General features: G+C 37.8%; 1 protein-coding gene across 15 annotated transcripts in view; it reads left to right on the top strand.

The window, feature by feature from the left end:
• The window catches only part of LOC111414393 (teneurin transmembrane protein Ten-m), a 149,677-nt gene that overhangs the window by 130,332 nt on the left and 6,243 nt on the right, over window positions 1-13,102 (top strand). For 5 of the 15 annotated variants that reach the window (XM_071200056.1, XM_071200057.1, XM_023045720.2 and 2 more), the window contains 11 exons: window positions 3,824-4,003; window positions 7,198-7,482; window positions 8,288-9,391; window positions 9,634-9,911; window positions 9,979-10,195; window positions 10,309-10,503; window positions 10,612-11,157; window positions 11,213-11,420; window positions 11,721-11,747; window positions 11,951-12,753; window positions 12,813-13,062. In XM_071200056.1, the coding sequence (XP_071056157.1) occupies window positions 3,824-4,003; window positions 7,198-7,482; window positions 8,288-9,391; window positions 9,634-9,911; window positions 9,979-10,195; window positions 10,309-10,503; window positions 10,612-11,157; window positions 11,213-11,420; window positions 11,721-11,747; window positions 11,951-12,753; window positions 12,813-13,062 (4,093 nt within the window). Of the gene's footprint in view, window positions 1-2,972; window positions 2,988-3,823; window positions 4,004-4,561; window positions 4,841-6,945; window positions 7,034-7,197; window positions 7,483-8,287; window positions 9,392-9,633; window positions 9,912-9,978; window positions 10,196-10,308; window positions 10,504-10,611; window positions 11,158-11,212; window positions 11,421-11,720; window positions 11,748-11,950; window positions 12,754-12,812; window positions 13,063-13,102 lie in introns of those variants that run through there. The other 10 variants (XM_071200061.1, XM_023045722.2, XM_023045717.2 and 7 more) reach the window with 8 other exon arrangements.

The raw sequence follows: 13,102 nt of genomic DNA, 5'->3' as shown, positions 1-13,102 counted from the left end.
ACCAAGAATCATTATACAATCAAGGAATTAAGAAAGCACTAATCTGTGATACCAAGTTCCCAAATCAAATTCGCTGATTGTATGTTCTGACATGGACTTTCTGTGACGATATGTGCCATGCTTCCAAAATCAAATACATACTCTTACGCATTGACGAGTATCAATTTCTATTTCTTCTCACATTCATAATCATTTTGGCAATCTCCTATTTTGACTTGTACTGTAGACAACAAGAAAGTCCAAATATCTTCCATTAGAAAATCCAAATATTTGGATTAGGTTGATATTAGAACCTTATGACAAACAAATATGTTTTCAAAACTTAACTTTTGTACTAGTATCTAGTGGTTCTGGAAACATTGAACAAAGCAAAAGGTGAATTTTGTTGGACTTTAACGACAAATATAGCTTTGCCCTTTGAATGACTGAGTGTAGATGGAAATTACTAGAGGACTTTATCTACAGCAACCCACAGATATTCCCGTACCATAACAGCAATATTATCATTTTTCCAAACCACTCGCTTAGGCAAGATATAACCAAATCCACAAGATCAAAAATTCTGCAATTATCCTTTTATTATTATAGTTAATTTCACTCCTCTATCAAAAATTAGACTTCTAGAAATTGTGGTATTGCGTTATTAAACAACCCCTTAATTACAACCCTACTTACGTTACCTCTAAGAAAATGGTAATCCCATAATCTCAATAATGCATGACGACGAGATTTGTTCCTGAATAGTTGTTCACTTCGTACGTCGAAAACAGCGATTTAACATTGAATCTAATTAAAAGGTTGTTGCAGTAACTGGTTTTTGCGCGGCTGTAATGACTTGAAGTAGTTGACAACGACATAATATGTTATTTCACTTTAGGTATTTTATCATTTGATACTTACGGTAATGATTAAAATTGGCTCACCGTTTTGACAAGCTGATACCAATTTGTGTGTCTATATACATATTTCCGATCCGAGTTCCTCTTTATTTTGTCTCCACATTCGTCCAAGTCTTCTCCTTTTTCATTCATATTCTAGAATACCGAAAAAATACATTATTATTATTAGTAAGCATTACACCACATGACAAAACTAATTAGAATTACCACCCAGTACATCGATTAGCGGAGGAGTTGGGTTACAAAATGAGTCGGTTCTATTAACCTTTCGTATGCAGTCTCCTATTTCTAGCAGTTTCCAGCCATATTTGTATCATTCTTTGCGTGTTTTAAGAGGGAAATAAGGGTGAACTGAAAAAGAAAAATACACTTTAGATTCTCTGAAAGATGTAGACTCGGATGTCGCAAAAAACATAGACCTAATACAAAGCTTAGAATACTGAACGAAACACCAACATGATGCTTTACCTAATCAGAAAGGTCATGTAATCATCGATTAGGTTGATAAATATCTGCAAAATCGTGGAATTGAATGGAAGTCATTCTAACATTCTAACTTTAATATAAAAAAAAAATAATTTGAATTTTTATTTATAGCCTGATATCATTGCCAAACTAAATTGTATACATTTTTATAAGGTGTCTTGGGGTAAACTATTGGTTAGGTCCCATGGAATTCGGTAAATATTTATTCATTTTACTAGCCTTTTAGGGTGCGGTTTATTTTACATGTTCCCTGGAAGGCCTTGTGCAAATAAAAATTGGCCAAGGCCCACCCCGTCGTTCGGGCCGATAAGCCGCAAGAAAAATATATATAGATGGGATGTTTGCCCGATGCACTTTGCTCCTTTCAAACAGAAATTGAACGAAAACACGCGCCACTTTGCGAGGACGACGACGTTATTCTAACCGATCCGACTTCATCCCGCGAAAACTCAATTGCCCCCAAGAAAGTAGACCCCTAACATATATTCCTTACAACTAAATTGAATGGAATTCCTTACAATCTTAGATAAACAACTAATTAAGCGATAACGAGACGTTTATGTGACAGCTTTCTCAAGAATAAAATTTAGTGAAGTGATTACTTAATTGATAAGGACTTAAATAATCTCGGCTCGTTATTGAATTTTATCGGAAGGGGACTTGTTTGAAAATGGGTCTGATTGAAAATAACCAGTTAATAGAGTTTTAAACACTGCTTTGTTCGTTAGAGGTCGCTGTGACAATACGATTTGGTGTTGTAAAAAAGTCGTTCGTTGCCGATCGATTAGCAGATGTGGAAACAGCGAAAAAAACGTCAAACGGTTGATTTGGAAGCGATGACCGTGCTTTATATGCTAATGTGCCCCCCGCATATTCTATCGTTCGTCGGGAAAAACTCCCTGACACGGACACGAGTCGGAGCGGCTGCGACGCGAGTCGCATTTTTAATTCGCCATTGAAAAAATCCGTTTCCGAACGTGCACGCGACCGTTTTACCAAAACGTCTTTGCTGTAATCGACGAAAAAGGTGCTAGTGAATCACTCACTCGCAAAAAAAAATAAACACTCCTTTATTCTTTGATTATTGTTAAGATTTTTAGAAAAGTATCTTTGATTAGGCTGATGTTAACAAACAAAGAAATGAATAGATAAACTACAAAGATATACCAAAAGAAAATAACAGAAACATGGTCCGTAATTTCAGATAAATATAAGGCCATAAAGTATTCTTAGCTGCGTGTCTTTGTGCGTAGAGTTAAGTGAACGTCCCAGATAAAGGAAGAGGACAAAGAACAGATCCGGTGTTGATATCGGTCTCCACTCTCGACATGGCCAATAACGCGAGTTGGAATCGTTAGACAGGATTTCAAAACACTCTTAACTCAGCCAACATAAAAAAAACTAATCTTGCTCTTAGGATATTCCTGCTACTGTTGCGTACAAGTACCAGTTGGAAGATTGGAGATAAAAGCGACGAGAACAAATGTAATCCGGCCTTTTTCTTTCCCAGCGTTTCCACTTAGTTCGTCGTTCGTCCTTATCGAAAACGTCCGCGTACCATTCCACATACGGTCTGGCTAATGAAACAGCGGTAGAACAAAGGTAATTAAAGCTGGGAATGAATTAATTCGATTCGATAGGTCGTTTATTACTGAACACCGGGAATAGACCGCCATCACGTGATCAGCGCGTTGTTTATCTGTCTGTTTGCCGATCGTTCGCCACCAAATATAGAGGCGAGCTTGTTTCTCGATAAATCATTCGAATCGGCCGCGATTTCAATAAGAAAAAACCATTACGTATAATAATTTATATTGTCGATTGTCTTTGCGCGCGATCGTAGAAGAAACACGTCAAATTGATGGATTGTGTTTGAGAAAGTTTATTTTCAATTCAACTTGTTCTTTTTTTAATCGAAACATGTTTATTAAACTCAGTTTGACGCTTGTATATTTCCGATATCCGGAGTGCAACCGATATTTATGTAGGTTTTATTTAAATTGGTAAAATTATTAACCAGCCGTGTATTATTTATTACATAGGCAGGTCGAACGGAAGTAGATCTTAATGGTGGAAAGCTACGTGCAGCGACTTTACAAAATAAAAAGCACACAGAGGGTGCCCACCGAAGGATGTTAACAAAATTACAAGTCCCTGCGTTGCCATCTGCATTAATTCGGTAAAAACATCGGTCTAAAAAAACCCACCCCATGTACTCGAAAGCGAAAACGGGGCAAAAAGAACAAAAAAGCCGTTCCGGTTTTGTGACCGTGGCACCGTAATGATCCACGAACCTTTTATTACAACTCCCTTCAACCCTTTCTTTCCCTCCATCCGTTAAAAAAACTTTAGGTAGATTTGGCGACCGAATACATATCAACAAAATTTCTTTTAACACCAAATAGTAGTGTACAGAGTGGTTCTTTTGGTTGTTCTAGGTTGCTTGTTAGACAGCGCCACCAGTAGGCCGCCAGATGTGCCCCCGCGCAACCCAACCATGAGCAGGCTGAACGGCCGATTGGCAACTGCCCCGCCTCCAGATCCAGGCCAAGACTTCGAACCCTCCTGCCTCGTCCGTACACCCTCGGGAAACGTTTACATTCCGGGAGGCACCCTTAGTAAGTTTACGACTAAACCTCTTCGTGGCAACAAATACGAACAACGAATTACAGCACAACATTAAACAATATCATATATATCTAATCAAATTTTTCCTCAATCTCTAACTCTATTTTAAGAGAAAATGAAAAATAACCCAAAAAATCTTATAATTTATTACGGACTTCTCTCGAATCCAAAAAAAAAATATAAGATGAACTGAATAAAAGAAAGAACGAAAAATCTTCGAAGTCTTTGTCTCGTCAGAATTTCAGTTTCTGTCCTTCACAAAACGCGTTATGTTGTAAGGGTTTTTCAGGATCCGTGGAGTATTTAGGGGGAAAATTGACAAGAGAATCGGTCTTTTTGACGATTCCGTTCGCCTCCAACGCCTTGTCAATCGCATATCTGGTCGAAATCGGAGGCTACACGTAATTTTTCTAACAAATGGTGAGGAGAGCCCCACGACAGAGAAGGTCCGGGCGGATTTCAAGGCGAAGATGACACAAAAGGCCGTCGACTGAAAAAGGGGTGGGATAAAGATGGGAAAGAGAGGGACAGCAGACGGGCACGTCCAAACTCCGGAGGGAATCCACGAAAGCCAGTCGACAGCGGGACCTCGACCTGTGAGGATGGAACGGTTCGATATCTTCACCTTTCCGCCTGGAACGTTGTTGCGTTAAAGAACTGATAGTGTGATATGATTCTCAATGAGAACCAAGTGCTGTGTTTTATTGCAAAAATTATTTGTGATTAAAAAAAAATAAAATCTGTGTTGAGTTTTCCTTGTGTGTTAAATATATTTAAATAACGTTTTTTTATTTATCATCTCGATTCGGATATGTACATTATAAGAGGTAAATAAGGACTTGAGTAAATGTTTAACTTCCGCAAACATTCTGGAATTCAAATCGGCATTCAAACGCGCCGATTCAACCATCTCATATGCGAGTTAGAACTTGCGAGCCGTTTAAATCTCGCAGTTAGTCCAGCAGATGCGCACGCCGGATCCTTATTTGGCCGAGCGAAAATCCTAAAGCTCATTTAAATAATTAGGCATGACAAAGAAGCAATTTAGATAAGATTATAGTTGAAACTTGTTCGTGACTCGCTGTGATCACGAATCTTTACCAAGGGAACCCTCAAAGGCTTAGGTACCACATTCTTTCCCACGCCTCTAAACTTCAAAAAATTTCATAACTACGCGTTATCGATAATAATAAGCCCACCTACGCTCACATTTCGTATTTTCACCCACTACTTAAGTAAGTGTGTGTGGGTACATAAAACGTATATGGTATCTAACGGAAACGCAAAACTTATTATGGATTTATAAATTCATTTTATGTTATCTAAGAATTAGGATTTTAACTTGTTGGATATTTTAAATAAAAATCTTATCGTTAATTAAATATGTACCCAAATGACATAAATTCTTTATCTTAGCTATAAGAATAAACACAAATGCTTGATGTTTCTGTTAAAAAATAACATTTATTTTTTTTTGAATTAAAGTTATGATGTAATCTCTGTTAATTACATAAAACCTTCACAAAAACTCTTTTTAATCCGCATAAACATACATAAAACATTTCTCTTTGATAGACATTTTTTTATTTCATTAATGCTTCCCTTCGCTTTAGTATGATAAACGTCATGTTGGATTAAATGTACGTAAATGCAACCCTATAATTAATTCAAACTCAACCCCGAATCGATATTGCTTAGAACGACATTTAGGTCAGATTAAAATAGACCCCTTTATTGTCCCCCCAATTTTATATCTTGCCTGAATAATATATTAACTACATATTGACGAGTTTGAAACGAAATAGTTCATTAAAAAAACTTAATCGAACTAATATTTACATAAGTTGTTACGAACAAGCAAAAATCTCTCTGATTTTCAATTGATAAGTAGGGTATAGTGATTAAGCGGTTCTTTTTAAGCGGCCAGCCATATGGTGTTTGTTTACAGTGTTTACAACTCCCCGATGTATGTGAACTGAACGGGTTCATTCATGCTGACGATCGAAGATAGAAAACGAAACGTGAATGAAATACGATATAAAAAACAAGGAAAACGTCGATCGTCCAAAAACGAATATCTCCGTCCTCGTGTTTATCCATTTCGACAAAACCCAACACGTACCACATTGGCCGTTTCAGCCGTTTGAAAACTTCAAAACCACGTAACAGCTGCGTCTGTTGTCGCAATACGGGTCCGTGTTTTGTTTAATGCGATACCGTCGCTTTTCGCCGCGGCAGTTTGCAAACACCTACGTAATTAACTGCAAATATTAAGGTTGCGTCCGTTTTTAACTGAATGTACGTGCAGGTTTTAACCTAAACAACGTTCGCGTTATCGGGAAAACACAACTCCCGAGCGCAAAATTGACTTTTATTGCCTCTGAAGTTTACGTAAACATTAATTCATTATTAATACGCGATCATGTTGACGTTATTCAATAACGTTGAAAAAATATTGATAACCTCATACATAATTCTAAAACTACGTCAACATCCCCAATCCGATGTGTAAATGTAGTAACCAATATTTTATGTGTGGTCTACGCGCCTCCGACCCAATTGTATTAATTAACGCATACAATTGACCAAATTTAGTCCGGTGACTCACTAGAAATCAGTCTCCTTTTACGCAACATGGTTGCAGTTTCGTTAAAACAGCGCTCCCCGGGTGTGCGTCTGCGGCAAGATAAGTGTAATCAGTCTAATTAATAAAATAGGAAATTGCCGTATCCGGCGCTGACAGATTTCAATTGTAAAAACGCGTCCTTCGCGAGATGATAACACATAGCGACGATAAACTATGCGCTCTCTCTCGTAATGTCCATTGTGATGGTGACAATTTTCGATCTACATTCGTGCGATTTACATAAACAAACAGGATGCTAGAACAGTTGTCACAACTGCTTCTAGATACGTACGCAAAAATCGAGTGTTGAATTCATGTCATTATGGAATAGATAAATTCAATCTATTTTTAGTAGTTGCTTTTTGTTATTGAGGACCATTTAATTAACTTTGTAGTATGTATCGTGGATGACATAAAAGTAATTAAGTCTTTCGGTCGAACTAAGCAGTTTTCAATTTAAAATCACGACCAGAGATGTTTTCAATTTCCGTTGGAAATCGACTGTCTCATGTTTCGAATCTTTCAAACGACAACTTATTCCGATTGTTTTCGTTTCAGATCATCCGAAGAATACCACCATGGACTATAAGTCGAATTCGTCCTGCAGCAGTCCTTCCAAGGACATCAAAAATCCAGACAGGCTAGGAGCAATCCCGTATGGAACACCCGTTCCCGTTTTGCCAGTCCGAAACAACTTACATCGACCTGCATCCAGCCATTTCCCTCCCGGAAGCAGATTCCACTTTAGGAAAGGTCTGGCGTCGAAGTGCACGTGGAAATGCACCGCCATAGCTCTTATGATCGTATCTTTCATCATGATCGCCGCAATTGCTTGCATTTTAGGTAAACGTTTTTTTCTTAGATTAAAACTAAAACAATAATAATACATTTACAATTATATTGATGCCAATTAAGGAGCAATGATTTCATTTCGTTATTTATAGATGGCTATAAAACCTTATCGTATGATTTATTACCGTGGACAAATAACAACGCAAATCTTTGTGTAAGCTATAAATTTTTAAAAGCGTTGATAGGAAACTATCCAAAAGTTAACACCCCGGTTTAATGTCTGCCCCAGATTTGACAGGTGGTTGATATTCTAGTGTGATCAAAAAAAAATGGCTCGTTATTCGATGGGCTCTAATGGCATCGTTAAATATTTATGGGAATCCGTATTGAAAAAAAAAAGAAAAATAGAGATGTTATTTGGGTTTTTAATTCGAAAATATGTTTTTAAACCAAATAAAAATTTTATATTTAGTTTTTATAATAATAATGTTTTTTCGTCAGATTTAAATTTTTCTTGTCATATTTATTATTAAAACGAACAAAGCAATCCAAAAATAACCACTCCCCATATAAAAATATTCCTAGTACAAAGGAAAATAAAAACACTCCTAATCAAAACACATCTACACGCTAAGAACCGCTCATTAAGTCCACAAAGGCACACAAAGCCATTACGCTTGTCCGCCAGAAGAAACCTGGTCCGCCCTATTGTAAGGTAACAATTTACAAAATTATGCGGAACAAATTGAACCCGTCTGAACCTAACAATTAGGCCGTGCATAACGAAGAAATTAATTATACCTCGAACGTTTCGGCCGTTCTCTGTTCTAATTAACCCCCCTTTCAAAAATTCCAGTGTCAGGCGTGCTGAACTGGTCATATCAAAACTCCAACGCCTGCACAGTGGTGGTGGACGAGAACACGGAGGTTTTAGCACCGAAGGCCACAACATCCGAAACCAACCTGTCGACATCCAGCAAACCCAGGCCGAGCAGTAGTAGCGGAGGTAATTACGGAGTTGTAGCTAGAAAACGTAGAGATGTGAATAACAGGCATGATGATTCCGATCTAAACGGTTCCACATTTTCAACTATCGAGCATGATACTTCTGCACCTTTGCATGACTACACCACAACCATCAATAGCGAAGAAGAAACTACCCACGAAGACGACGATGCCTCCATTCCAACCGTAGAAGATATCTTCAACGAATTCATTCCTGAAGAAGAAGATTCGGAATGGGAAAATTTAAATACAATAAGCACCGAAGAAAATGATGTGACAACGATTTTAATGGACGATTTAATCGAAGTTACCGAAAAACCAAACATCGCACACGATCTTTCTAAAGAACTAACAGATCTTAACCTTTCTGCTCTTGATAACGTTGAATCTAAAATGAATCCAAAAAAATTTGTAGAAACTAATTCGGTGCATGATTTTGATGTGAACACCCCAACTAAACCCCCTTCTATACAATACATCGACGTCCCAACTATCAAAAATCAAATTTCAAAGAAAATAACTGTTAACGTTACAATATCAACCGATCCTGACTCCAAAAACCCCTCATCCCAAAACGTCTACGTTCTTTCCGTATCCGTCCCCACGGATTCCAAGGAAAACCCGGACGTCATCCATAATTCCGACGTTCATCTGATCCCTTCAGCTTTAACAAAGCTTGACCATCCTATAAAAGAAACCCCGATAGAGTCTTCCGACCGATGGGGCGGCGAATGCCAATGCTCTTGCCCGTGCATGGATGATCCCGATTTTTTTAAGAAGGACTACTCTAAAGAGATCGCTCTCGATTACGACGCGATTAACAATTCCTTTTTATTAGAAAATGAGACAGAGGTAACCACCGAAGCCGCTTCCACCACTACGGAGTGGACAACATGGTCCTCATGTTCCGATATGACCACTACACCTCCACCTCCAACCATTCTGATCCTCGAAGGTACGATAAATCGACGCCACTTTTGCCTTCGCCGACTAACGCTGAACGCCTACGGATTAATCCCCCTGAAAATGAAAGCAGAATGATCAAGAAACCGCTTTGACCTGATATCACTTTTTATTTAGATTTCAGCACATTAGAGCTTTAGCGTACTAATATCTTAATTTATTTAATTAAAATTGATGCTTAAACAAGAATTAGTAAAATAAAAATAAGTTTGTTAATGGAGATTTTTTAAACAGGCGCAAGGACATTTCCTGCAAAATCTTTTCCGCCGGATGGCACAACATTCGCTCAAATTTCGTTGGGGCAAAGATTATCTAAAGAAATTCCACCCTATGGTTATTGGAACATGCAGTTTTACCAGTCCGAAGCTGCTTATGTCAAATTTGATTATAACATTCCCAGAGGTGCGAGTATAGGTGTATATGCCAGAAGAAATGCCCTTCCCACACACACCCAGTATCATATTCTGGAAGTCCTTAGTGGATTTAAAGCTCGAACTACCCGAGCGTCTTATGTAAGTTCATCAATAAATTCTAATTTTTAATAAAATTATATTTTAATTTAATTTGTTATTATTATAGTCTTCTGTGAAGAAAGAAGTAACCCATTACATGGAGCAAGGTCATTGGTTCCTATCATTGTATAACGACGACGGCGATCCACAAGAAATCAGTTTCGTTGCAGCAGTAGCAGACGATATGACCCACAATTGTCCTAATGGTTGTAGCGGAAAAGGGGAATGTCTAATGGGCCATTGTCAGTGTAATCCCGGTTTTGGAGGAGACGATTGCAGCGAAAGTAAGTGACTCTAACTTACACTTACGATCAAACTAACCATAAACACAAACTACTTCTAACACCTCAATGTGGCCAATAACCGGGTTGAGCTTATGCATGTTACCTTTTATTAGGTGTTTGCCCGGTTCTATGCAGTCAAAGGGGAGAGTACATTAACGGAGAATGCCAGTGCAATCCCGGATGGAAAGGCAAGGAATGTTCCTTAAGGCATGACGAATGTGAGGTACCTGATTGTAATGGGCATGGTCATTGCTCGAACGGAAAATGTCAATGCGTTCGAGGTTATAAAGGCAAATTTTGCGAAGAAGGTACAAATAAACAAAATTTATTTCTCTTTATGTACTAACAATTATCTCAATTACAAAAAAAATCTCAATATGTTCAATATTCTAATTAAATTTACATTTATTATAAAGTTGACTGTCCTCATCCAACCTGTAACGCACACGGATATTGTTTGGAAGGAACTTGCATATGCAAAAAAGGATGGAAAGGCGTGGATTGCAGCCAAATGGATAAAGACGCTTTACAGTGTCTTCCGGATTGTTCAGGTCATGGGACGTTCGATTTAGATACGCAAACGTGCACTTGCGAAGCTCGTTGGTCCGGAGATGATTGCTCTAAAGAACTTTGCGATTTGGATTGCGGACAACACGGACATTGCGTTTCAGAATCGTGCCAATGCGATCCTGGATGGTCTGGGGAATACTGCAACTTAAAACAATGTGATATTCGATGTAACGAACATGGTCAATGTAAAAACGGAACGTGTTTATGTGTCACTGGATGGAATGGAAAACATTGCACCATGGAAGGATGCCCGAATAGTTGTTCAAACCATGGACATTGTAAAATGTCGTTGGAAGGAGCTTGGTACTGTAATTGCGATCATGGGTGGGATGGAAGAGATTGTAGTGTATTACTTGAACAAAGTTGTGAGGATAATAGGGATAATGATAAAGGTAAACATAATTTTTTTATTTCATAAGAAGTTATATTTTAAATTTAATTTTTTAGATGGATTAATTGACTGTCAAGACCCTGAATGTTGTTTAAACCCAGCGTGTAGAACGAGCCAATTGTGTGTATCAGCACCAAAACCAACCGATATTTTGTTAAGAAAACAACCGCCAGCGATCACAGCTTCATTCTTTGAAAGAATGAAATTCTTAATTGATGAAGGAAGTTTACAAAATTACGCCAGACAAGAGACCTTCAATGAGAGGTATTTTTGTTATTCAAAAATTATTTTATTTTTTTCACAATATATGTTCTCTGAAGAAACTGTTAATGTATCACCAGAGATATAGCTGCATTGTTGTGCCCCCGTGTCGATTTGTCTCCCCATTAACTTAAATGTTCTCTGTGTGACCTCTTCTTGTGCTTCACATGCTTGTTAACATAGACCGAAAGTGTAACCATATCAAAAAAACCTTACAATCTTTCATTTACGTGTGTCTATTTCAACAAGCAGCCATTCGAAATAATTCATTGATGTAATAATCTACTTTTCCATGCTGCGCAGTGTTTTCTGGAATCATTTTAATACAAGGTAAGATTTCGATGGCGTTCTACTAGATCACATCCGCCTGGTTGATTTGCGTTTTTATTTTTATATCCAATGTGTTCGTCTATTTTATTTGGCTTCGTATGATTCGTTCGCCATTCGTATTTAGCAGCACCTTTCCTTTTACTTCTACCTTTTTTTACCAAAAAGTTAATTACAATAATCTAAAGCTTTTTTGTGTCGTGTAGCCGATCTGCTGTTGTTCGAGGACGCGTTACCACTCAAATGGCTAAAGGATTAATGGGAGTTCGCGTTAGTACTAGCACACCATTAGAAGGTTTCACTTTAACCCGCGAAGATGGTTGGTTTGATCTCCTAGTAAATGGTGGAGGCGCCGTTACGTTACAATTCGGTAGGAGTCCGTTTAGAGCTCAAAGCCACATCGTTTTTGTACCATGGAACGAAGTTATTATCATCGATAACATTGTAATGGTAACAGGAGAAGAAAGAACGTTATCACATATTATAACACCTTGTTTACCTCACGACTACGACACCATGAAACCCGTGGTTTTAGCCACTTGGAAGCATGGGTTTCAAGGAGCTTGTCCGGATAAAAGCGCTATTTTAGCCGAATCCCAAGTCGTTCAAGAGAGCTTACAAATACCCGGAACCGGCTTAAATTTAGTTTATCACAGTTCGAGAGCGGCGGGATATTTATCTACGATCCAATTACAACTAACACCCGAAAGTATACCACCGACTTTATATTTGATTCATTTGCGAATTACCATTGAAGGGATTTTATTTGAGAAAACATTCGAGGCTGATCCTATTATTAAATTTACGTACGCATGGAATAGAACTAACGTGTATAGACAAAGGGTTTATGGAGTAACCACAGCTATTGTTAAAGTTGGATATGAATATTCTGATTGTAAAGACATTATATGGGACGTTCAAACGACTAAATTAAGCGGGCATGATATGAGTATATCTGAGGTTGGTGGTTGGAATTTAGATATTCATCATAGATATAATTTCCATGAAGGTAATACAAACGGTTAATGAGTTTTAAAGGTTTTTGTTAAATAAAATTTTATTATGTAGGTATTTTACAAAAAGGCGATGGATCTAATATATATCTGAAACATAAACCGCGCGTTATTTTAACTACGATGGGGGATGGTCATCAAAGACCGTTAGATTCTACAGATTTCGAAGGACAAGCCTCTAAACAACGACTTCTTGCGCCAGTTGCTTTAGCAGCGGCTCCCGACGGTTCGTTATTTGTGGGCGATTTTAATTTAGTAAGAAAAATTCTTACTGATGGAACAGTGAGGACAATAGTTAGATTAAAGTAAGTTTTTAACTCCCTCTTAATAATTAAAATTTAATTT

This window comes from Onthophagus taurus, chromosome 11, assembly GCF_036711975.1.
Source record: "Onthophagus taurus isolate NC chromosome 11, IU_Otau_3.0, whole genome shotgun sequence".
NCBI classification, from domain to species: domain Eukaryota; kingdom Metazoa; phylum Arthropoda; class Insecta; order Coleoptera; family Scarabaeidae; genus Onthophagus; species Onthophagus taurus.
Note: the sequence above shows the minus strand (reverse complement) of the source record. Positions and strands in the feature narration are given on the sequence as shown.